The following is a 26,550-nucleotide window of genomic DNA, read 5'->3' as shown; positions in this document are numbered from 1 at the left end:
CCTCTTGGTATAGGCTCCTCTTGCCCAGCCAGAATCTCCTACGGCATCTGCTGGGGACGATGCCCGGTCCGCTGCCGAATCTGGCGAGTCGGACAAAGAGTCTGTATGCAGCAGCTCTGCAAGCAACGGGGGTAGCAAGACCGGGAAGGAGAAAGACAAGGAGAAGGAGAGGTTGAAGAAAGACAAGGAGAAGGAGAAGAAGCGAGCCGACTCTGTGGCCAACAAGCTGGGCAGTTTTGGGAAGAGTTTGGGGAGCAAGTTGAAGAAGAACATGGGTGGGTTGATGCACGGCAAGAGTGGGAAGTCGGGAATGAGCAACGGGGACACGCTGGAGAAGAAAAAGAAAGGGTCCGTGAAGGGAAGGAAAGGCAGCAAGGAGGACTTGTCCCAAGGGGATGGATCTACGTCTTCGGAGAAGTCCTCTCTCAAATCGGCGTCTGACAAAACCCAGAACGATCCCTACAAGTACAGCCACGACGTCAAGCTGAGCCTCAGCATCTTGCGAGCGGCCATGCAAGGAGAACGCAAGTTCATCTTCGCCTGCCTCTTAAAGACCAGCGATCGTCAACCGTATCAGAAGCAGATGATCCAGCGGTATCTGGCGGACGCGCACGACAGGTTCCTGGTTGAGCAGAAGCAGAGGGAGGCGGAGAAAAAGACTCTCATGAACTGCGGCGCAGCCAAGAGGTTGGAGCAGGACATGTTGCCACCTAAATCCGACGATCTTCTCCCACTGCCGACCTATTCCCAAGCGACTAATAACTATGTGATGCAGGGTATGGAGTACGGAGCGGGCGTTAAAGGGGCTCTGCCTTCCAGTTACTCTGGGGGCTTCACGATCCCCAGACCTTCCATAGTGAGCACGTCGGACAGTGCCCACGCCCACAGCTACCAGGACAGTAGACGGCAGGTAGCTGGTGGGTCTTGCAACAACCTGCCTTCCTACGCCACTCTCCCCCGGCACTGCATGCAGGCCCGGCCTCACCCGTACCAGTCTAGCCCGCCCCAGGCGGGCCTGCTATCCCCCTCAGAGACAGAACTCCCTCCCGTCTATCCTGCGGACAGCGACCAGACGGTCTGTATCGCGCACAGCAATGGTTACAGAGAGTACTCAGACCCCGGCTCCCTGACCACCAGGGGGGTAACCGCTGACAGCGGCAAAACACGGACACTGTACGGCGTCCAGCAGACCAAGTGTAAGCAGGTACACTGCACTTTTTATGGACATCCAGAAACGGGGAACTACTGTTCGTGCTGTTACAAGGAGGAACTAAGGCGGAAAGATCGAGAGAGAGAGGCTTTAATACACAGGTTCTGAGAGACGCCGTATTAACTGGTGTTTTGAACTAAAAAATAAAATCCATGAAGTGTTCCAGTAGGGGGCAGCGTAGGGAGGATGCAATATTGTCTGTTCAGACTTCTCCTGTGATGGTTTTGTGGGAGCTGTGAACTCCCCACAGATATGCATAAAGCAAACTGTTCCAATTCCAGATGGGATCTAGGACATGTGAGAGAGGGTTGCACCCATTTTTTTTGCCAGAAAGCGGAAGGAAAGGTTTTCGGGAGTAAAAACGAATGCAATTTGGTATTTTTTTTGCAAGTGACAACCTATTTTCGAAACGTTGACTGCCTCCGTAGCACTTTAGATAGGAAAATAAATAATTTTTATTTTTTTTATTTTATTTTATTTTAAATTCAAGGCTGATCTATTTGGAAGAAGATAATCCTGAAAGTGCTTGGGAAGCATATTTTGGGCATGTATCAGTTCAAAACTTGGCAGACAAGGGATCTTTACACGGTAGCTGCATAGATAGACCATTCCCATTTGCTGCTTCAGTTGCTTTGCAAAATCTCTGTAAAATTGATTATTAAAACTCCAACCCCCCCTTAAAAAAAAAAACAAAACAAAACAAAAAAAACAGCAGTTAGCTCCACCCATTCTCTGCAGCAGCCATTTGATTGGCCGAGAATGCAGCCTACCAATCTGTTAGAAACTCGTGGTAGCCACTCCCCCGTTCCATCCAAACCCCGCCCTAGTTCTCTCGCCAATTTTTGTGCAAAACTCCTCCCCTTTTTCCCGCACAAGTCCCTCCTCTTTTTTTAGGCCCAAGGGACTGGCCAGCCGAAATAGAGGACCGTATGGATGCCATCACCAATTCCACACAATGTCAGTTTCGAGTTTGTTTTTGTTTTTAGACAATTCCAGTCAATTATCCGTGTTAATCAGTAAAGCAGCCATTTTGAATGTATTGCTTACAATTTACGGGCAATATCCAAGTTTTCAGTGTTACTCCTTTTTTAAGTCACTTCTTCGTGTGTTACGACTACACTGTCGTGAAAGCTTATCAGGAAAGGGTTAAAAAACCAAAAGTAGTAATTTTTTAGAAGTGGGCTTATTTCTGAGTATACATCCACACTGCGTCTGCAAAATACTCTAATGTCATACCTCAAGGCCCGCAGTTCTCACCGCCGAGCCAATATATATGAACCAAGGAACCAATAAGCAGCCTTGTTCCATTCGCTAGCTAGTGATATCATTGACCTTTGACCCTCAGTGATGTAACCAGTTCCTAGTGAGTCGATAGGCTCCATTCTCTTGAATATTCAAAATGGCTGCCTCTGTGTGCACGCAACACATCCACTTAAAGGCTCTAAAGAATAATTTATTTTTTATGTAGTTTTTTTAAGCAGACCCAGTATCTTCAGTGTTTTTTCTCCCTGTTTTATATAGGTATTGTTTGTGGGGTGGGGGGGGGAGGTTGCCATTGCAAACTAACACTTGCTTTTAAAGCAACGCTGATTCTATTTAATCACGTTCTGAAAACTAAAATGTCCCTATAGCAATAAACCATTTACTGCTAACCAGTAAACTTCTTTTTTTTTTTTTTTTTCATTTGTTGGTTTTCGATTGGCACGTAGAAATCCAGCACATCGTCCACTAATATCCTATCCGGAATCTGCCACACAACTCACCCGTCTGTTTGTGTCCGTTCCCACCTAATAATCTTACCATGCTGCTAACCAGCTTTCAACGTGATCTGCGTTTCCCAATACTACCTCTGTTCTGGCAGATAGAAATATCTATTCAAATATATATATAAAATATTATATATAAATATATGATGCCTGTGGCTCGATTTTAAAGAGCTGAGAATACTATAAACTGACCTTTAGGAGAGAGAGAGAGAGAGAGATATTTTTGATATTGTGAAGTTTTAGATGAATCTTTTGGGAGGGGGAATCAAAAGAAATGATTTGAACATTTTTTGGTTTTGCGAATTGTCTCCACCACGAATTTGCCTTTTTTGCGTAATAATTTTTACATCTCGTGGATTCATCTCATGTTTTATCGTTTCCGATCAGCCGTAACACACAAAGCTGACCCTTTAAATTCTTTTGCTCCCTGAGTTCTGCAATTGTATTTTTTTTTTTGTTTTGTTTTATTTGTTTTTTGCATTCAATATTTTTTTTTTTATTATTTTTTTGACATTCAAAGCCATCAAAAAAACACTATGTAAATATGATCTAGCAATGACATAAATGTTTGTTTTTATGCAATGCATTGAATGTTTGTTTTCCGCTGAATTAACTTTGAATTTGAAAGATCAAAATCTTTTAGGCACTTTCTCAAGTTTGTACTTTTTACAGCTTTTAACCAACTGCAAATTTTATTTTGTATACCCCCCCTTCCCCCTCATAATGTATCCACTTGTTTAAGAGCCATTTTGTGAGCCGAAACAATATTCACAACAATACAGCCTATCCAATCGTGGGACTCGGGAACTTGACCCAGGCTTCGATAGGCCGCGTGTTGATTCCGCCCACAAAACCGTGACCGGACGCTGACCAGTATAGAGGTGTCAGACATGGAGCTTTGCGACGCTTTAGTGCAGAGTTTAGCATTTGCCGATTTTCAGTTGGGGTGGCAAAAAATTTTGGGATTAAAAGCAAAACCAACAAAAAAAAATGACATGTGCAAACCAGTCCAGTTGATTCCATAAGTTTAATTTTAAATGTTTTTTTTCTCCAAGATAATAACCAACTAGACGGCGGTGGTAGCCATCTTGTGGGCCAATATTCATGAAAATGCAGCCTACCCATTCACTAGAAACTATTGACATCGCTTAGACGCTTTGTCAGTTTCGTCTCGTCCCGTCCCACAAAACGGCAGCCACCATAACGAAATAAGCATTTCTTGTTTTTATTTTTTTCCATATCCATCTCGCTTAGCACTAATGCTCTGTCTTTAGTTGGATCCAGCATCTGGATTTAGGTGTTAAATTATTTTTGAATACCGTATCTAACTGCGTTTTTTTTTTGTATTGCGGACATATGCAAATCTTCCATCTCAAGTCTGCAGATTTTTACTGGTGGTGTAAGTGGCCGGGACTTGTTGAATAAAATTGATCGTTGGCAGGTTTCTGTTTCATGCTAATCATAACTGCAGTTGCCCTATTGTTAAGTGTGTGTGTGTATATATATATATATGGAAGTATATATAGTCTCCTGTTCTCTTCTGAACTAACGATACAATCAGCGTTGGCGGCCGTAACGAGGGGACGTTTCAGCAGTATTTGCACAAACCTTTCTAACTGTAGAGCACAATGTCCGAGCGTGAGGCTGTACTCGCAAGGTGTATTCTAACGGAATGTTTGAAACGTATTTTCTGTTTTTTCTCAAACAAAAGCTTTAATTAACAGACTCTTGTGTTGCGAGCAGCATTGCCACTTAAAATGGATTGCAATAAAATAATTTAATGTTTTACCAATTTCACATTTTTATTTTTTTATTGGCTACTTGCAAGGTTTTGGTTGCTGACCCCCTTTCCCAGTGGGGGGTGGGAGATCAGTTCCAATTCAATACATGGAAAGTTGGTAATGAGCTGAAGTGCCTTGAATTAAAATATCTTACTAGAAAAATGTGCGTTAATTTTACTTTAAATTATGGGTTGGATTTCTTTTAAATAAAAAAAAAAAACAACGTTTTATTTGTGTGTGTGTTTGTCTTTCTTTTCCACTATATGCTCTGATCCATGGTCAATTATTTACTTTGTCCAGTAAATGTCCAGCACCATTCAAGGCCCATTAGGTATATTTACTAAACGGCGGGTTTGAAAAAGTGGAGATGTTGCCTATAGCAACCAATCAGATTCTAGTTGTCATTTTGTAGAATGTACTAATTAAATGACAGCTAGAATCTGATTGGTTGCTATAGGCAACATCTCCACTTTTTCAAACCCGCAGTTTAGAAAATATACCTCAAGCGCTGTTTTGTTTTTAAGACCTTGTTTGCAGGAGATGATCTTTTCCTCTCCAAAAATGTAGCTCTTTGTGTTTTGATCTAATATATAGTAGGAAATCGGCTAAAACCAGGCAATGGTGTACATGTGTTGTTCAACTAATAGTAAGCTCATTCCTGTAACAAATTAAGTTGCCGATTTGATTAAAAGGACTAGCGTTTAAATAGGGAGCCACTCATGGCTACTATGTAAAGTCTCTGATATCATCTATATCAACACTACCCAATGAATTTGAAAATGGATCTATTCAAGTGATGAGGATTCTATTACACCAAAAAGTTGTCAGCGCTTATCCTTTTACACAGCATATCTGTGTGTATCTAGCAAAATGAGGTATTGGTTCATATTTTGATCAAAACATTTAAGCCTGCATCACAGCGTCAATGGCACCTCGTGGTGTGCAGGTCCTACACTGACCTATATGCTTTAAACACCATTAAAATGCAGTTAAAATCAGATGCACTCACCTCCCAGGTATAGGGGTTTACATCTAGCAAGGGCTGGCTTGAGAGCCACATCCAAATGTGCCTTGATGGACACCAGTAAACAATGAGTAATAATACATCCTTCACTATCCAAGTGTTTATAGATCTGGCATAAGTTTGCCTGCAATACTATATATCCAATGGATTATTGAAGATATTGCAATTAAGAGGTTTCTGGTCTGATCAATCAAATTTCTCATCCGTTCTGATATACCTTTGGTTTGTTTCAAAAGATCCTTCTCTGCGGTCAGAATTATACTGATTAATATGACCATGCTAGCCCTCACTCAGCCCATATGTGTTTTAATGTATCCATATTTCACTTTTTAAATAAAGTTGTTTTTATGGGTATGAAATAGGTTCTTTTAGAGTGTTTCTAAAAAAAAAAAATTGTTGGGTTTGGTAACTGATGATGAACGGATTCAATATATGATCCTGAATATTGTACCTCGTGTTCTAAGCGCCTTTGGAGTACCCCCATATTGAAAGTAGTAGGGATTCCATCTGACAATCTATTGAGCTAGAATTCACTTGCATTAATAAGAACCAGGCATATGCAAACCGATGGGGGGTTTCCTAGTGCCTGGAAACCCCCCTCCAAGCCTCGGTCACTGTATAATTGAGGTGGCTGGACCCGGCTTCTGCTTCACCTAACAGTAGTGCACGCAGCATTGCCCATGTATATTATGGGGATAGGAAGAGTTGGAGAGCAGCCAAGCACTGTCTAAAATTATAGCTACGCTCCCATGAATGCTGGTCACGCCCACTGGCGGCGTGGTGTGGAAACCCCCCTCTACAAATCCTGTGTTTGCCCCTGCCAGGGGGGGGGGGGGTAATGTTTAGGGCTTTACAAAGCAAATTGAAGCAAATTTAGTTGTAGAGTAAGTATTCCAGGATTCTCACACTACTGAGCATATACATTTTGGACCGGGTGACCGACTGGTAGGGGTCCCAGACACGCCAACGGCTCAGTGGGTACTTCATGCTTAAGACTTGTTTCTAATTGTATATTCACTATTAATGGGTATGTGGTCAACCACCAAAGTCAATTGCAATGGATGGCTTTGGACAAAATAATAAAGAAAATACCGGAGCAAGTCGGTTGCGGTCGGATCCGATCTGGCTACAATTCCGAATCTTCTTGCTACGATTGGGGAGAAGATCCTGCATCAGTAAATGATTGTCCGAGTTTCTTAATATGAAGGCTTTCTTGAAAGTGAGGATATCTTGTGAAGACTGGCATCTTTAACATTAAAGTTGGCTAGATTCCTCACTCCTCAACCCAACATGGAAATAAATCATCATCATTATCACCATTTATTTATATAGCGCCACTAATTCCGCAGCGCTGTACAGAGAACTCACATCAGTCCCTGCCCCATTGGAGCTTACAGTCTAAATTCCCTAACACACACACACACACACACACACACACGTCAATTTGTTAGCAGCCAATTAACCTACCAGTATGTTTTTGGAGTGTGGGAGGAAACCAGAGCACCCGGAGGAAACCCACGCAAACATGGGGAGTACATACAAACACCACACAGATAAGGCCATGGTCAGGAATTGAGCTCATGACCCCAGTGCTGTGAGGCAGAAGTGCTAACCACTTAAGAGTATGTATTCTATTTCGTCGTGGTCATACAACTACAAAACATTCTTTTGCTACCCCAGTTTGGGTCACAACTCGCTACTGGTAGCACCAATAGCAACCCAGCAGCCGCTGGTTTTTCATTTTCCAAATTGTACTAAAAAGTGGGAGCCCAACAAATTCTATACATTGACCTATAGAACAATTCTCTTAAAGGTCACCCAGTGTTATCCCAACCAATGATCTACAGTGAACGATACTGTCTTCTATATTTATATACACTCAGTGGCAGCTTTAATAGGTACACTAGCTCGTTAACCCAAGCATCTAATCGGCATGAACTGAATACATAAAAGCAAGCAGATATGGTCAAGAGGTTCAGTTGTTGTGCAGACCGATACGTGAGACTAGGGTAAAAATGCGGTCTAAGTGACTTTGACCGTGGACTTATCGTTGGTGCCAGACAGGCTGGTTTGACTATCTCAGAAACTGCTGATCTGGGATTTTCATGCACAACATTCTATAGAGTTTACAGAGATTGAAGCGCAACATGAAAACATCCACTGAGCGGAAGTTCTGTGGGAGAAGGCGTCTTGTTGATGAGAGAGAGAATAGGTAAGTAGTGGCATCTGCCCAAGTCAATCATGGAAGACAGCCCATCATTAACACATGCCCAACACTGATCAACAATGGGGAAAAAAAAAAAAGAACTCTGTACTCCGCTTTGGGAAGCCAATACAGATGTTCGAACTCGCAGGCGCTTCCCCCTGCCTACGATGTACGTTTGTTCTGAGCCTCATTCATGGCTTGCTCAACGCAGCGTAACCAACAATGCATATATGGATCTTTGAACCTTGAAAATAAAGTGCCAACAGTATACACAAGCATTCATAGTGACAACTGGAGAGCCTTAAAGGGAAACCAGGAACACACATCAGTGTTAGGGATCTATAATGACAGTTCTGGTGTATACAATTCTTTGTACTTTTAGAAATGTCCTAGAAAGTGAAGTGGAAATGTAATCCTTTGTGACTAATCCGGCATCTCAAGCTTTGGCTGTTCGATATAATGAAATCTAATGTTTGTTCAAGATACTACTGTATAAATTACAGTTGGCGTCATATTACTAAAGTGCCAGTTTACAAGATCTCCACTAGGTGGTGCCAGCCGGTCACAGACTTCATGCATTGTATGTTTCCCTTTGAGTATTTATAGTTCTCACAAAGGACACAGTACGTTGAAAGGGAATAAAATACTTATAACGTACATTTAGCAAGAAGGTGGTGAGCAGATGGGCTGCTTGGGTTACTGCAGTCTGGAGGATCAACAGGAAGCTCGGCATCTGGAGTTAGTTGTTTAAGGGCAAATATACAGTAGACTTAGAACTGACAGATATAGAGCTTTCTGCATCCACTGTTTCATTTACCTGCGTGGCACTACCCTGTGGCCAGGGCCGCCAAGAGAAAATGTGGGCATTGTTGCAGTGACTTCTTGGGCCCCAATGGCTAGTAGCCAAGAGGTGGTGTGAAGCTAACGTTAGCACCAAGAATCAGAACCCACCTGGACCGCCGTCACCGGTATGCTCCAGGGCCCATGCCAGTCACGATATCTACATCTTCGTCTTAACGCCGTGCATGACTTTGTTATTGTCTAAACTTAAGTGTGGCAAGGTGGGTTCTGGGTAATTAGCAGGAGGGTTCCTGTAACATGTCCCGCAGAGGGGCCGCAGTGCCTGGCCCTACCAGAAGATAGGTAGTTCTGATCAGCTGGCAGCTGGGGTCTGGGGAAAAGTAATGGAAGGAGTTAAACTCAGTCTTTATCCAAACCCTCCCCCCTTAGTTAACCTAAGTGGGGCTCCATTTTTCCGGGCTGTGGCCCGCTAGACAGTCCGGAATCATACCAGCAGAATGGCGGTGGGTGTGTTGGTTTGTCAAAGGATGGCCCTCTTGTAACAGCTGCCACTGTTAGGTATTCTATCTACGGCCGTCCCGGCACAGACCCATGAGCGTTGGTACCAAACTGGAGCGGTCCAGGCAAAGAAGCGGTGTTCTGGGACAGCCTACGTTTTGGCCATTGCTAGAGTGAGCATCCTGTTATCGTTTTTGGAGATTACGGAAACCCAGTGAGTTATGTTACTTGGTGAACCTGTCCACAGCAGGAGGACCTTGGGCTTGACTCCTTCTGCTTTGGTAGAGGGGGAGAATATTGGGCCAAGCGGCCGGGATCAAGGGATAAGAGAACTGAATTGACTGCAGTCCTTGAGATTGTGGGGTGAGGGACAGTGAATGTACGCAGTGAGTTGCCAGCTAGGAATATTTCCAATGATACGTGTGAGCACATGTGAGTAAGAGAAGTATGTAGAGCACATTATATATTTCTATTCATTAGAATTCTAAGAACTGGCTGGACACATATGGGCTCCATATATAGTCTCTGTTGGGGGCTCACTTGTGTTGAATCCAAATTTTAGAATGTCTAATAACAAAAATAGGTCCCCATTTATTATTTGAGAAATCGCTATGCTTCTACAATAAGATAAAAGGTAATTGTACTCAGACATGCTGCCTAATTAAAATCATTATGCAGGGTTTTAAAACTTACTGGAATAACTACTGATACTTCACATAGGACATCTGCCTGAAATTGCCTGATAAAGATTCAGAAACTCACTGTAGCTGCCATTTGACAAGGTTGTGGATAACTGACTTTTCCTTGTATATAGCTTGCAAGCAGGGCCTAATTACTTTTTTGTCTGTATTATCCAGTATTGTTTTATTAGTGTGTATGTTCCCAATTGTAAAGCATTGTGGAGTGTGCTGACACTATATAAATAAATGTTAAAAATAATTGAAGCGACAGTGTGTTTCTCAGTCTTCAATAGGACATTTCAGGCAGCTGTCCTTTTTAAAGTACAGCAGTTCTTCCAGTAAGTAATTGTATACAGTGTAATTATTTTACATACCTCTTGAGTGGATTTACCCTTTAACACACCACCAGTTCTTCAGATTATTTTTAATTTGTGGTTAATTTAGAAAGTTCCCCCTCACATTCTCTCCAAGTATTTCTCTTACATGACACTTCGGAGGAAATTCTGCACTTTATTTAAAATGTTAGTGCCAATTGTAACTGTACAGACTGTTCCTGTGTCTTACACAAAGGGCTGGTAACATTTAAGTGTCCAACGCACAACTTAACAGTCACTGGAGTCTCATTAGCTGCTTAACTCCTGGAGGTCTGCTAGTCCCGGAACATGAACTTATCTGCAAGCTCAATGGAAGGGACATCTACTTCTACATGTGTGCTGATAAATGGATGATATATAATGACTTGCATGATATCTGTGATGCCCACTCATGCTGACTGCTGGCTGACGTGATTATCTGTCTCAAAGTGAACAGTGCTGTGCGATATATACTGACAGCAAAGGAAATAGGGATGGACTATACACAGGGATATGGTAGAGTGCACTGGGTCACCAGCACCTAGTGGAGACATCCATGTTCTGGGCTGAAGTAAATAAAAAGGATGCAGTCTATTAATGTCACTGGTTCCTGGTAAATTGAGAACATACTTGCCGACTCTATCGGAATATCTGGGAGACACCTGAATTTCGGGGAGTCCTCCCAGACTCTCAGAAGGACAGCCACCCTCCCGGATCCCGGCCAATTCACTAGTAAAGAGGGTAGAGGCGGGACTTGATGACGAGATTTGCACAATGACCTCTTCTGTCTCCACAGCGCAGGTCTCCATAAACCATTTACTTCACACACCAGTGGTGGTCATTGGTAGGTTGTAGAGCTCAAATGCGTCCAATACTTGGTTTAATGGACTTGACCAGAGTTCGTAAAAAAATTAAATCAGCCTTACAAAGATTGAAGCTGAAATTCAGCAAATTTAATCCAAATATAAGGCCTGATTCATGTTTGGACTCCCGTCCGTTTGCATAGTGTATCTTGCATTACATAGCTCTGTGCATTCCCAGACACGGGTATTACGTCAATAGACGCAATTACACAGAATTGATGTCCGTACGCAACTGATACGATTGTCTATCACTTGAGAGGCAGAATGGGGGAGTGAAGGGATGGACTACCGGATCCGTGTGCAGTAAGGGCGTCACAATGCAGATGCAGGCCGATTCAAGTTCTGTGCCTCCTGTAAGTGTATTTGTTTAACGGCGAGCAAATACCTGTATGGGGAAAAGTGTAGTTAAACGCCGGGCTGACTTACCTTAAGGAATTAAGTTTGAGGGCGTTTGCAAGCAGCAAATAGGAGTCTGGGGGGCGGGGTGTCCCTAGTTTTTTTAAGTCACATGGGGGCCTATTTATCAAAGATCTCTCCCCTCTAATTTAGAGGTAAATCCCCGAAAACTGCTGTTTTCGGGGACTTACCACTAAATTACTAATGTATTATTGCAGCATCGCAGCAGATATCTCAGATATCTGCTGCTTTGCTTCTCTCATCGGTTTACTGAGCACTCCCCATAACAGTGTATGGGAAGTGCTCAGTAATGCTATGTATCAATGACTGATACTTAGTTTTCAATCATGGTAATGTACGCCATCTGAAGCTGGCGCCATCTGAAGCTGGCGTACATTACCATAATTGAAAAGTTTCACTGAAAACAGCGCTGCTCTGACGAGCAGGACTGCACAGCGCATGTGTGGAGGGATCATGTGATCCCTCCACACTTGCCTCAGGTTCCGTCAGACAGGGATCTCTGTGCGCATGCCCGAGTTTACTGGTCGGCGCATGCGCACAGGGATTGAAAGAGGGGCGAGCAGCACCGCAGAGGGAGGAGAAGAGAAGACTTCAGTGACAGGTAAGTGTTAATCTTCACAGGAGCAACCGTTTTTCGGAATGGCTGTTCCTGTGTTGATTTTTTAATACATATGAGAAACTTTTCAATCCGCATCTATGCGATGAGGATTGAAAAGTTTCATTCATATTATGCGGTCATTGGTAAATAGACCCCTTAAAAAGGAAATTGTTCTTGCTTTTCTCTGGAACAATGGATAGTTATATGTTGTACACATTTATCATGTATTTTGCTTATTAACCTTGCTTTTCATTCCGCACTCAGGGTTGCCCTGGGTATCGTTTTCGGAAGCATGCCAGTGAGGCCAGAAGGGGTGGAGTCCTTCTACCGCTGGGAAGTAGGGCCGGGATTTGGTACCGGCTGGCCATCCCTTTAAGGATGTATTTTGGTATTGGCTGGTAGCTTTCCCTGCATCCGCTTTCGTTACCACCATTTATGCAATAATTAAACTGTGACCTTAGTTTGCCCAATTCATTCACGTGTCCATGTCGCTAACAGGTATTCATATGCAAATCATATATCATAATTGAGGGGTGGGGTCAGTGTGGAGGCGTCAGCCTTTTGGCGTTTGAGCCGTTTATCTTGTACCCGCTACAGGTCAGGTGTAAATGCCGATTGATTGTGATGACTGACATGCGCTAGCTATCTCAGAACACCTGTATGACATGAAGATATACAATAAAAACACAATGTATTACAGTGAACATTGAAATCTTCCTTATTTATGTATTATTATTAAAAAAAAAAAGGATTTACATTTTTTTTCTATATAAATGATTATACTGCGAACATTCGTTATTTTAAATTTTGATAAAAGTTTAATGCATACTGATGTGAGCATTTATTGTACTTACACACGTGTGTATACTGCAGTCTGTCCTGTCTGTCTCTGTACGACTAGTACCGTTTAAGCAGAGCGCACTGACACAGGGGCGCACGCAGGGGGGGTTTCTGGTTCTCCAGAAACCCCTCCCCTCCGCAAACAAACAGGCGCTAAACACTGCCCCTACCAGCAGCACTGGACTGTACAGCAGCCGCAGCGCTGTCAAGTGTCCGCTGCGGTACAAACAATACAGCACTGCCGCAGACACTTCTTTGACAGCGCCGCGGCTGCTGTACAGTACAGCATCGCCAAAATGGAGCTGCTGCGCATGCGCGGCAGCTCTCTCTATATATATTTTTTGGGGGGGAGGAAACCCCCCCCCCCCCCCTTAAAAATCCTGCATCTGCCCCTGTGCCACCCAGATTCACATTAAATGTATCTAGAGATACGCTTGGATTTGAATACGTCCGGAAATACGTTAAGTTGCGTGCTTTTATTTTTAAACACGCAACTTATGTGCAAGTTGATCCAGATATGAATCAGGCTCATATTGTTCGTGCACATAAGCAGCAAGAAGACCTGGGAAGAACAATTGTACAAGATAAATCCTCTCTGTTAGATATGGTTTGGTCTGGATCCAGAGAGGGGGAAAATGCCAAGAAATAGTTTGAATAACAATAGATTATGTAAAACTTTCAATTTTAGATGTTATTGTTTAAAAATGCAGCGTATCCATCTGGTGAATGGATAAAAATACAGAGACAGACAGATAGAGAGAGACAGACAGACACAGAGAGACAGACATACAGACAGAGACAGAGAGACAGACATACAGAGAGACCGAGAGAGACAGACAGACACAATGAGAGACAGACAGAGTCAAACAGAGAGAGATAGACAGACAGAGAGACAAACAGAGAGAGAGACAGATTGATAGACACAGAGAGAGACAGACAGACAGAGAGACGGAGAGACTTTGGTTTCTGCCACATCGAGGAGCCAGCCTCATATTATGATTCTAATGAGAAAGAAATGTGATGTTAAAGTGGACGTCACCTTCCTATTTATACAATAACACATAGTTGCCTACTCTCCAGGAGTGTCTGGGAGACTCCCAGACTCCCGGGAGAGCAGGGCAATGTCCCGATTCCTAATAGTCTCACAGTAATAAAGAGGCGGGGGCGGGGCTTAGGGCGCAAATCTTGTCATTGTGGCCCCACCCCCTGCTATAATTGGTCGGAAAATAAGATGTCTGTTTAAGAGGCGAGGTCAAATGATGTGACCCGTTGGGCACCGCCCCCAACACGCCCACCTCCCCTTGATCTCCCGGAGAGTGCTTGTCAATGTTGGCAAGTATGCAATAAATATTAATATATATTTCAGCCTTTTTCTTCCTACAGCTCTGTTATGGCTTTTAGGCTTATACACAGCATTTCTAGCGCAGATTAGGTTACTAATATAGGGCCAGAAGGGCCATCACTAGGGCTGTGCGAGAGGAGCAGCCGCCTAGGGAGCAAAGCAGAAAAGCAAAGTCCCAACCTTTTCATCACACTTGCCTATTTTCAGGCAGTGCAGTCCGGGCGAGGGGCATGGTCAATAGCATCATTTTGGCCCCGCCCCTGCGACGGAAATACCGTTTTGCAGCACGGGGGGGGTGGCAAAACGATGCTAATCTCGGGCAAGACTTGACTCAGTAGCCTATTTTAAAGGAAAAAAATGCAGGTGGCCTAGTGACACAGCCCAAGGTTGCCCAATATGGGACCAGCCTGAGTGGCAGATGACCCCCTGCCACCATGGCCACCCAACCCCTGGTATCAGGGGACTACACACTCATTTTTTGGTCTAATTTTCGTCACTGTAGATATGGAGCTCAAAGAGTGTGGTCCCAGAACTTAGAACCTATTCAAAACCACCTGTTCCACTGCAAAACTTGAGTCTCAAAATGTAGAGTTACGAACCTAGTGTGTGAAGATCGTTATGCTGCTTAGAAAGTAGATGGAACACAACTGGGGAAACTGAGATGGAAAAGAACTTTGGAATAATAGTTGACAATTGCTGAGGAGCAGTGCACAGTGTCAGGCAGCAGCTGCAAAGGCAAAATAAAATCCTGGGTCAAAAAGGGAACTATAACCACTGTATATGTCACTAGTTAGACCACAACTAGAAATGGGGTACAGATATCAATCTATCCGAAGATCTGTCTAATTAACTTTTCATTCCAAAGACCAGAAGACACGAGGTCATCAGTTTGGAATCACAGAAAGACAGTTTTACCATGAGCATATGAAAGGATTCTTTACTGTAAGAGTGGTTAAGCTGTGAAATTTCTTACCACATGAGACGGCGATGGCAAATTCACAAATAGGATAAACACAATGGGTTGTCTTTCTCTCTTACAATAAATAAATGTAGATATAATTAGTAGAGGACATTAAGGGGTGATTGATCCAGATAATTTATCCAATTTTCATTCTTGAAATCAGGAAGGATTTTGCCCTCTCCCTCCCACGAGATTAAATTACTGTCACTTTGAGTATTTTGTTTTGCCTTCCTCTTGGTTAACAAAATTAGACTTTATAAAAGACGAAACCTGTGTATTTTATCAATCTTTATATTTGGTTTGTGTTAAGGCATGGGAGCAACCAAACGTTGCATTTTGAATGTGAATCACTCCTGTATTGATGGCATAATTGTAAATACAACTCATTTTTAAATATAATTATATTAGTTTTACTTAAACTAAAAGTACGCGTCAAACTGGATATCGTTTCTAGGGAAAATATGAAACACTAGACATCAAAGCTGAATTTTTCATATATGACGTGTAAAGGCAAATTATTACCGTACCCTAATGGGATGTGATACAGGTCAAAAAGTTAAAATTTCTGTCAGTTAAGATAAAGTGACGTCATTAGTTTCCCAGCTTGTTCCAATTTCAGGGGACCTTTCGTCAATCCTTGGCTGTCTGGTCTCGGATGGCAAGGAGAAGGCACAGGTCTGATAGCCCTTGATACTACAGCAAGAAAGGGGTGTGACCATACTTGCCAACTCCCGAAATTAGGGTCGGTCTCACGGACTCCCAGGAGAGCTGGCTAATCTCACGCATCCCGCAATTGCGGGGCTAAAATGACGCGATTCGCTGTGAATTGCGTCATTTTGGCTCCGCCCCCGTGACAAAACAGCATATTTGACACGGGGATGGGGCCAAAATGACGCTATTCACCATGCCCTGCCTCCTCCCACCCTCTAGACACGCCCCTCTCCCGGATACGACTTGCCAAAAGTAGGCAAGTATGGGTGTGACTAGACTATTCAGCTTCTCAGCATCCAGAAGTTTAGAGAACTGCTTATTGACCAAATAAATGATAAAATGTTTATTATTATAACCAGGCAATAAGCGTTATTAATGTCTCAGACCTGGGAATACCCTTATTTTACTCAACAACAAGGATACAGCATATAATGTCCCAATTGGCAATGTAAGGGTTAGAGGTCATTCACAGAGTGGTCACCAAGGTCCAACGTAGGTCTGGACACTCGGGTGTCTTCACATTAAACCCCCAATGGCAATCTTTTTCCCCCCTCTGGTCTGTCAGCCAAATGCACGGGAACTGGGCCGAACATTTATTCATTTTAATGAGGGGAATGAATAGTTCTGTTAAGATGACAGTGACCTCACTCTGCTATCTCCCAGCTGCTTTTACTTTGCGAAAACCCGTCTGATGTGAAAAACAACTGTCTTTTATGCTGCCCAGATTTTCACGTGGCTTCAAAAGATGTTTTTCCTTTCTAGCTGAGGGATTATTTTCCTACGAGCTCTCCCTCTCTCTCTCTCTCTCCTCCCTTACATTATATATCAGGACTTTAATTACCCCATAGGCCTACTGAGCAGGGCCGTACGTAGACCTAAATAATAATAATTGCAGCGGGTGACGGTTACAGTGGTTTTATCAGATGGGAGATCTGCAAACAGGTAAAGGTTTTCCATCCCTTCAATTACTGCTGTTCGTCTGCAGTGTAGACACATTTTCTTAGGAATCTACCTCTGGAGATCCTCATACTCAACCTCCCAGGACTAGCTCAGTCCGCTTCTCCCAGGATGCTTTAGGTAGGTAACCGGACAGGGGTGCAGGTTTAGTAAGAAAGGAGTTGACACAGACATAGCAGTGCAGTATAATCACAGTTGGCACAATGAATAGGCTTCATCATGAACACAATCTCATGATTTTCAGTCAATTTAGAGAATCCAGGCACATTTTCCTGTTAAGAGCCTTCAGTTAGTACTTCCGGTCTCTGGAATGCAGTTTTATTTCCAATTCTCATACTTTGTGTTTCCAGTTATCGTTAGAGATGCTCAGGCTTGGTTTTCTGAAAACCGAGCCCACCTGAATTTAGGGGATCTAAGTAGGCTCGTGAGCCGGCTCGGTACTTTCGCGTGTCTCCGGATCTGAATTAAGGAAAAACGTTATTGGTGCGTTGTCGGATCTGAATCGAGGTAAAACGTCATTGGTGCGTTGTCGGATCTCACGGGTTTTGGATTCCATAAGTACCTCCCTCCCCAGGAGATCCAGCGCCATTGCTCACACAGAAACAGGGGTAGTAGAGTTCTTGTCACTCTCTAGTCTCCAGTGACATTGCACAGTGCCATTGCTCATACAGAAACAGGAGGGGTAGCATTGTTCTTGTCACTCTCCAGTGACATTGCTCAGTGCCATTGCTCACACAGAAACAGGGGTAGCAGAGTTCTTGTCACTTTCTAGTCTCCAGTGACATTGCTCAGTGCCATTGCTCATACAGAAACAGGACGGGTAGCAGTGTTCTTGTCACTTGACAAAAATTGACTGGAAATTAATGTTACTGAGGTTAATAATAATAATGTAGGAACAAAAAAAGAGCCAAATTATGTGATTTTAGAAAAAAAAATAGGGATTTTAGAAAAAAAGGGATCCAAAACCAAAACACACGAAGACGGTTTTGTCAAAACCAAAACACGGGGGTCAGTGAAAATCTCTAGTAATCGTAGGTGGAACGTGTAGGAACCAATGCGTAGATATTCGGGTTATATATGATATCAGCAGCATAGATAAGTCAACACCCGAAACCCTTCTTTCTTTCCACACAGGTACTGATATTCTGAACCGCCCACAACCGCTGCGCCACGGACACCCCGACTCATCTTTCCAACGCTGCTCTGGCAAGGAAACAAAGATACAAAGGGCAATTATAAAGTATTGCGCTGCAGTGCATCTTGTTGCGCCCTACTGGGTGGTGTCCACAGGACCGGTGCCAGCCACATGAGGTAAGAAGTGAGGGGAGTAGAGCCCAAGGGGGCAGGAACCTTCTTCCTTCTGTCAGACTTGAAGTGTGGTACTGTGCTGTGACATCATAACCCCGCTCACGCCAACATTGAGGGGCATCACAGGTTATGCATTTGCCTCAACGTTCCACAGAGTGTCTGTTCCGTACTGTGGGCTTTCTTTAGAGTTGGTCTATTTAAATTTGTAAGTATCTTTACAGGTGCCATTAAATTGGTATATCTCTTGTACTTCCATAAGCCTGGTGCAAATTAAAGTATTGATAATGAATTTTGAATACTTTATTGATAAAAACAAAGGGGGTATATTTACTAAACAGCGGGTTTGAAAAAGTGGAGATGTTGCCTATAGCAGCCAATCAGACTCTAGCTTTCATTTATTTAGTGCATCCTACAAAAATGACAGCTAGAATCTGATTGGTTGCTATAGGCAACATCTCCACTTTTTCAAACCCGCAGTTTAGTAAATCTAGCCCAAAGTTTTTATTTATTTATTTTCAAAATGTCTGTGCCCCCTCTCCCCCAAATCCATAACTACTACCAACGCTAGAAAAAAGGGTCTTTGCTTTTTAACAAAAGACAGATACGACAGTAATCATTATCAACTTCTCCCCTGGCCTATTCGAGATACGTTGAACTCAAATTACAGACTTAGAAAGGCCATTTTTATGTGTACGTTCTTGGATCTTTACGAGCTACTGCAAATGAGGCCTTGTATATAAATTCTGCAATTTATAGTCCATAAAAAGAGCTGGAAAGACAATGGTATTAATTAATTCTGCTTTGCGGTACGGTTGGGGGATAATATTGGGGAATTCCAGACAGAACAAAAAATATAGAGACGTTCCAAGTAGAATAAAAGTGACAGGGGGATATTTGCGGGGAACACTAAAAGCCAAGTTCCGCCACAATTAGGCAAATATTACAGAAGACTTTTAAAAATTTCGGTCATCTCTATGCAACACAAACTGTAAACACAGCCCCCCTCGTCCTTGTATTCCTCAACGTGAAAAACATATTTCATTCTGTACAAAACCTTCTTTGTTGCTGTTGCTGTGGCATTTTCAATTTCCGTTCTACGGAGTTACAGTTTCAATATTAGATTAGAACAATTATATTAGACGCGGTGGTAGGAAAATCTATTTCAAGTGAACTGAACGCAAACCAAAATGTAATATTCTTCTGTTGTCACAGTCATTGATGAAACGGGATGAAATCATTGTGAGGCCAATTATATTCACTTTATAGAATATTTTCGGTTGATTAAATATAACAAATCATCATCATCACCATTTATTTATATAGCGCCACTAATTCCGCAGCGCTGTACAGAGAACTCACTCACATCAGTCCCTGCCCCCTTGGGGCTCACAGTCTAAATTCCCCAACATACACACAGACAGAGAGAGATACTAGGGTGAATTTGTTAGCAGCCAATTAACCTACCAGTATGTTTTTGGAGTGTGGGAGGAAACCGGAGCACCAGGAGGAAACCCACGCAAACACGTGGAGAACATACAAACTCCTCGCAGATAAGGCCATGGTCGGAATTTGGACTCATGACCCCAGTGCTGTTGGACAGAAATGCTAAGCACTACTCCACCATGCACAGGATACAGCAGGGAATAGCATTCAGGGAGAATCTTCAAGTAGTGACGGTTTATTGCTCAAGAGTCCTGACAAGAATATTTACACACTAGTTAAAGGAATACTACTGATAAAATACACAATACACTCTTATATACTGTTTCTGACACACATGTTGGCAGGGCGTAAACCAGCCGCCTGATCCTAGATGGCACCACAATGTCTGAGATATTACCTTCAATGCTTTAGCATTGCTGGATAATTGCTGATTAAACATATTTCTAAGAGAACTATTGAAGCTAAGTATATTATTATTAGATTTCTACTTGTTTGCCATAAAAGATTGATATTTGAACTTTGTGGTCACGACTATTTAACTCCTTGCAACCTGAAAGAACCTGTCACCTCAAACATTTACCCTTGACGCACTTGTGCGTTTTGGATTGACTTGGGTTTAAGTACGTCTGATGTTCGCCTGAAGTAAACCTGGCATATATGATAGTGTTGTATAGCTAGGTGCATCTCAAGCTGCGTCCGACTGAACATATGAGTGTAAATATACTTTCAATTAGGTGTGTTCGTAAGTTCTGAGGCTTATGCGTCAATTCTGCACCAACCCCGGGGTACACAGGAAATCAATGATTAGATCATACTTGCCAACTTTTCCTCGTTGGCTTCAGGGAGATCCCAGGGGAGATGGGCGTTTGGGGGCGGGGCTTGATTAATTGCATCATTTTGGCCCCACCTCCTAAACGATTGTCACAATTTTAGCCAATTACAGCAGGGGGCTAAGATGACAATATTTGCGTAATTAAGCCCCGCCCCCACCACTTATCTATTGCGGGGACAAGAACCGAGAGGTTGCCCTGCTCTCCCGGGAGGTGTCCCAGAAATACGGGAGTCTCCCGGACATTACGGGAGAGTAGGCAACTATGCTTAAAAAAAAGCAGCTAATGAATCTCTAGAGACTGAAGTGTCTTTTACATTTCTGTCTCCATTACTGAAGTCATGTTGTCTTACCTGTCAGTCTTTGATTAAATCTTGGTCTCCATGAAAATGGCCACCTCCATAGGCATCAATACATGGACATAGGACACAATTTCTGAACTGTGTCATCATGCCACAGATGGCGAAGCCAACCACATCTTGTACTGGCTCAGCATCAGGGAGAATGCCAGACTCTTCAGGGAGTGAGGGAGATCACCCCTATTTCAGGGAGTCTGCCTGACATTCAGGGAGAGTTGACAAGTATGGCTTAGATATCGGGTTTGCAATAAATAGTATGTTAACAACATTTTTGCCTAATTATTTTCTCTCTCTCTGTTTATAAAAGTTTACAGTGTATCTCAACTACCCAAATAGTTATAAGTTTGCCATAAACCCAGAACTCAACACACTGATACATTAATATAGAAAGAGATTCTAATATCATTGTGTTAGTTCAGATAAAAAAAAAAAACATTCATCCTCTAGGCCAGCAGTTGGACAGCGTCAAGATAGTAGATAAAGTTAAAGTGTTCAGAAAGTGCTGTAAGCATTATTTTGACTGTTATGATGCCTAAATATTCAATGTGTTTTACTGTTAAAAGCAGGAACTTCGCAGCCTCCTGAAAACTGGCTGCACTGAGGGAAAATTATACTGAGAAGTTTGTATAGAAAAGCATGATTTGCAGATAGATATTTACGCCAGTGGCGGATCCAGGGGGGGGGGGCAATCGCCCCCCCTAGCAGACACTTGCTGCCGGCGGCTGCACATTATGTGCAGGTCCATTCAGCAGTGACAGGCAGGGCCAGCGTGCTGCCCGGCCGCTCTGATTGTGTTTTAAACACAATCAGAGCATCCGGGCAGCACACTGTCCCTGCCTGTCACTGCTGAACGGACCTGCACATAGTATGCAGCCGCCGGCAGCCTCAGATGTCAAAACGGGGGCGGGGCCTAAACCCCCCCCTACATCGCCCCGGGTAGCAGTATTCTCTAGATCCGCCCCTGATTTACGCCATAGCTCAGGTTTGGTTTCTCCCGATGCGTTATCTATAACGATTTTACCTACGACTGAAAGTCCCGATCAGCAGCCGATTCATGTGTACACACTATACACGATTCCAGGGGCAAACACAGGATTTGTAAAGGGGGGTTTCCACACCACGCCGCCAGTGGGCGTGACCAGCATGCATGGGGGCGTGGCTATAATTTTAGACAGTGCTTGGCTGCTCTCCAACTCTTCCTATTCCCATAATATACATGGGAAATGCTGCGTGCACTACTGTTAGGTGCACGCAGCTCTCCCTTTTCAAGCAGAGCTGTGTGATGCGGGAGCAGGGTTCAGCTACCTCAATTATACAGTGCCCAAGGCTGGGAGGGGGTTTCCAGGCACTAGGAAATCCCCCCTTGGTTTGCCTATGGATTCACACAATTTACCGTCAGATCTGTGCTCTTCATCTGTCATAACCATTCCCTAAAAAGATGGTGACTCTGCACACTCCATAGAGATCTATGGACACTGCCGGTCCTGAGTGCTTACACACTGCAGGATTGGAACAACATCGTTCCATCTTTGAACGAGAATTTTAAATCAGTTCTAACCCACATCTCATTGTGCTTCTATTGAGATTAATTATCATTTCAACTGCTTTGATGCACCTCAGATACACTGAAGCGGAAGAAACAAGGTTAAAAACCGGCAGTGGTAACGCGAGTTAAACCCATGTCGAAAAGCAAATATATATGGTCTTGTTACAATTATTTTGACTTCCACAACCATTAACATGCACTCAAAGGACGTTAGAAACTCATCTTAAACACAGAACGTTAACGCCAGTGTGTAAAGGCTAAAGATGGTCAATTTTTCTTTCTGAATAAACGACAGCCTAATGGTCGACATTTTCTATAATGCTATATCCTGTTGCAATAAATATTCTTTTCTTCAAAAGTGCTTTGATCAGCTTTATAATCTAACAGCTGCTTTCATATCCCGTTAAATATTAAAGAATATTTTAATACACACATATATGATCTCCCCCATCAACTACTGCAATTCCCTCCTTACTGGTATTCCCAAAGTCAGACTTGAACCCCTACAATCTATTTTGCACGTAGCGGCTAGATTGATTTTCCTTGCAAACCGTTCTTCCTCTGCTGAGCCACTCTGTCAGTCTCTACATTGGTTGCCTGTTTTTTACCGAATCCAATATAAAATTCTGCTACTAACCTACAAGGCCATCAACAAATTACACCGACATACATTTCCTCACTTGTCTCAAAATATCTCCCAACTCGACACCTCCGTTCTGCACAAGATCTGCGTCTCTCTTCCACTCAAATCACATCCTCCCATTCCCGGTTACAGGACTTTTTTCGGGCTGCACCCACTATGTGGAATTTTCTCCCTCGCACAATAAGACTTTCCTGTAGTCTTCAAACCTTCAAGTGTTCTCTGAAAACCCACCTCTTCAGACAAGCTTCCTCTACCACCTTCTTAATATCCCTAGGTTACCCTATTACCACCCTCTACACAGCTAACACAAGACAACAACCCTCTGATCAACATTGCACCACACACAGCCAACTCAATACTTTTACCTTTGCATTCTAGCTGGTCCAGTGTGCAACATGCCCTTGTGTTTCAAACTCCCATTGTCCTAAAGATTGCAAGCTTGCGAGCAGGGTTCTCTTACCTCTCTGTATGTATTACCCAGTATTGTTTTATTACTGTTTGTTCCCAATTGTAAAGCGCTACGGAATTTGCTGGCGCTATATAAATAAATGATGATGATGATATATGATGAGAACAGGGAAACCCACACAAACACAGGAGAACATACAAACTACATGCATGAAATATCATTGCCGTTCAGATACAATCATCGCAGAGACTTGATAGAATCAAGATTGAGCGCATTTCTATTCTTACTTAAGAATAATAAGGGCATTTGCCCAGGGCTGTAAGAGGGCATAAACTTTCCAAATTCATACTGTGGATTGCAAATTTATTCCTAACAATAGACAAAGGAAGTCTAACTCAAGATGAAACGCGTAGGGTCAAGGTTCTATTAGACTGTTTGATCTGAAACCTCTCCCTCTCTATGCGGATGTGGTTTCTAATATTGGCATTTGGAGAACAAGTGACTGTTACAATTGAGGGTTTATATATCCTGAGCAGGGCCATCTTGACAACATTATGGGCCCCCGGGCAAAGCAGTGCACCGGGGCCCCTAGATATAGATATATAGATGTATACAGATACAGATATAGATATAGATATATAGAGATAGAGATAGATAGATGTACTTGCTCAGTGACCCTTGTAGGTTTTTTTTGCAGGTTTTTTTCTTTTGCAGGTTTTTTTCTTTTGCAGGATTATTTATTCTCATTAAGAGCCGTACCTATGGGGCCCCCTTGCCCGCGGGGCCCCCGGGCAGCTGCCCATCGAGCCCAATGGAAAAGATGGCCCTGATCCTGAGAGTGTCATATCAACCAGATAAGCCCTTTTCACTTTATTTCTTTGTCTATGTTTTTAAATGTTATATTATATCTGAGTCTTTAGATACTACACTATAGAGCGGTTACTGATACTATATTTTTTACTCTGAGATATAAAGATTGGAAATGGATCAGAGAAGGTATTGAGAACCAGGGCTGTCTTAACAAAAATTCGCTCATTTGGCCTCCAATACCACCTCTACGCTGATAACACCCAAATCTATATCTCTTCCTCTGACCTCTCTCCTCCTGTACTATCTCATGTAACCAACTGTCTTACTGTTGTCTCCATATGGATGTCCCAACGCTACCTAAAGCTCAACATGTCCAAAACAGAGCTTATTATCTTCCCTCCTGCCAGAGTCACCACCTGCCCTCAAATCTCCCTCACTGTCAATAACACCACAATTTCCTCAGTCTCCCAAGCCTGCTGCCTTGGTGTCACACTTGACTCCGCCCTCTGCTTTATTCCTCACATCCAGACTCTCTCCAAGTTCTGTCGACTCCACCTTAAACACAATACCAGAATACGCCCTTTTCTTACTCAACATGCTACCAAAACTCTTATCCATTCTCTCATCATCTCCCGTCTTGACTATTGCAACCTCCTATTATCTGACATTCCTGACACCCATATATCCACACTTCAATCCATCCTAAATGCTGCTGCAAGACTGATCTTCCTCTCTCCCCGCTCCACATCTGCTGCACCACTTTCCAAATCCCTACACTGGCTCCCTGTGTCCTCCAGAACAAATTCAAATTACTCCCCCTTACCTACAAAGTCCTCAACAACACCACCCCTGCATACATCTCAAATCTCATATCAAAATATTCTCCCTCCCACCCTTTTAGATCTCCCTCTGACCTGCACCTTGTCTCACCTCTGGTAACCACCTCTCACTCCAACATACAAGACTTCTCCTGTGCTGCTCCCCACTTATGGAATTCCCTACCACACTCAGACTTTCCCACGGCCTTCAAATCTTTAGACACTCCTTGAAAACCCATCTCTTTATTAGAGATTATCTTATCCTCGATAACACTATTCACACTAATGCACCCTCACAACTGTCCCAATCTTCACTCTGAGCCACACTCGCTCCTCTTGTTTCAGCTGTGCCCTCTTCCACTTAGAATGTAAGCTCTCTAATGAGCAGGGTCCTTCATACCCTTTGTTTTCATCTGAATCTGTCTTCATTTTTTGTCTGCCTTGTATGTCCTGTTTTATGTATGTAGTTTTCTCTACTGTACGGCGCTACGGAGCACTGTGGCGCCTTACAACTCTACGATAATAATAATAATAATAATAATGGGGCAGCAGCGTTTGAACTGGCTCTCACTCATGTGTATTGAAAATTACATGCTGAAGACCAATGACTACAAGCTAATTCTATTTTTCTACTGTTTAAACACTGATTTTGTTGGAGGTACCAATAAATATAAGCTTAATTTTATTGATAATTTACATTTTTATTCCCGTGAGTAGTTGTGTAGGTAGGATCCCAGTGCACTGCTTTGCCCGGGGGCCTATAATGCTGCTAAGACGGACCTGTTGAGAACCACAAGAAATATCACCACATCACGGAACATCGCAGCTAATTGAAGATGCCCCTCATTGGTCAGCCACTTACAGTGTCCTGCAGTGTCCCTTCCACTCCACTTTTTAGGGACATAGGTCCAAACACATGTCACATGACCCCCTGTTAGTGGGTTGGGGATCTCTATCATCTCACGACATATACTCCTCCTAGGAGTATCTCGAATTCCTCTCCATGATGTCCTGAGCTCCCTTCCATTGCTTAGCTCCACAATCAATTCCCGTTACTCTGTACTCCGCTCCCCCGGTCCAGTCGGCCTCATTAACCCCCTAACAAGGGTGTTTAGCAGCATGGTGGCTTAGTGGTTAGCACTTCTGCCTCGCAGCACTGGGGTCATGAGTTCAATTCCCGACCATGGCCTTATTTGTGAGGAGTTTGTATGTTCTCCCCGTGTTTGCGTGGGTTTCCTCCAGGTGCTCCGGTTTCCTCCCACACTCCAAAAACATACTTGTTGGTTAATTGGCTGCTATCAAATTGACCCTAGTCTGTGTGTGTGTGTGTGTGTGTGTGTGTGTGTCTGTGTGTATGTTAGGGAATTTAGACTGTAA

General features: G+C 43.2%; 1 protein-coding gene across 4 annotated transcripts in view; it reads left to right on the top strand.

Moving 5' to 3' along the window:
• OTUD7B (OTU deubiquitinase 7B) overlaps positions 1-4,154 on the top strand; it is a 52,429-nt gene extending 48,275 nt beyond the window's left edge. For all 4 annotated transcript variants that reach the window (XM_075192728.1, XM_075192729.1, XM_075192730.1 and 1 more), the window contains exon 11: positions 14-4,154. In XM_075192728.1, the coding sequence (XP_075048829.1) occupies positions 14-1,318 (1,305 nt within the window). In that variant the 3' untranslated portion in view covers positions 1,319-4,154. The remainder of the gene's footprint in view (positions 1-13) is intronic.
• The last annotated feature ends 22,396 nt before the right edge of the window (positions 4,155-26,550 follow it).

This window comes from Mixophyes fleayi, chromosome 12 (genome assembly GCF_038048845.1).
Source record: "Mixophyes fleayi isolate aMixFle1 chromosome 12, aMixFle1.hap1, whole genome shotgun sequence".
In the NCBI taxonomy this organism is placed as follows: domain Eukaryota; kingdom Metazoa; phylum Chordata; class Amphibia; order Anura; family Limnodynastidae; genus Mixophyes; species Mixophyes fleayi.
The sequence above is the reverse complement of the archived record's forward strand: the minus strand, read 5'-3'. Positions and strand labels throughout refer to the sequence as shown.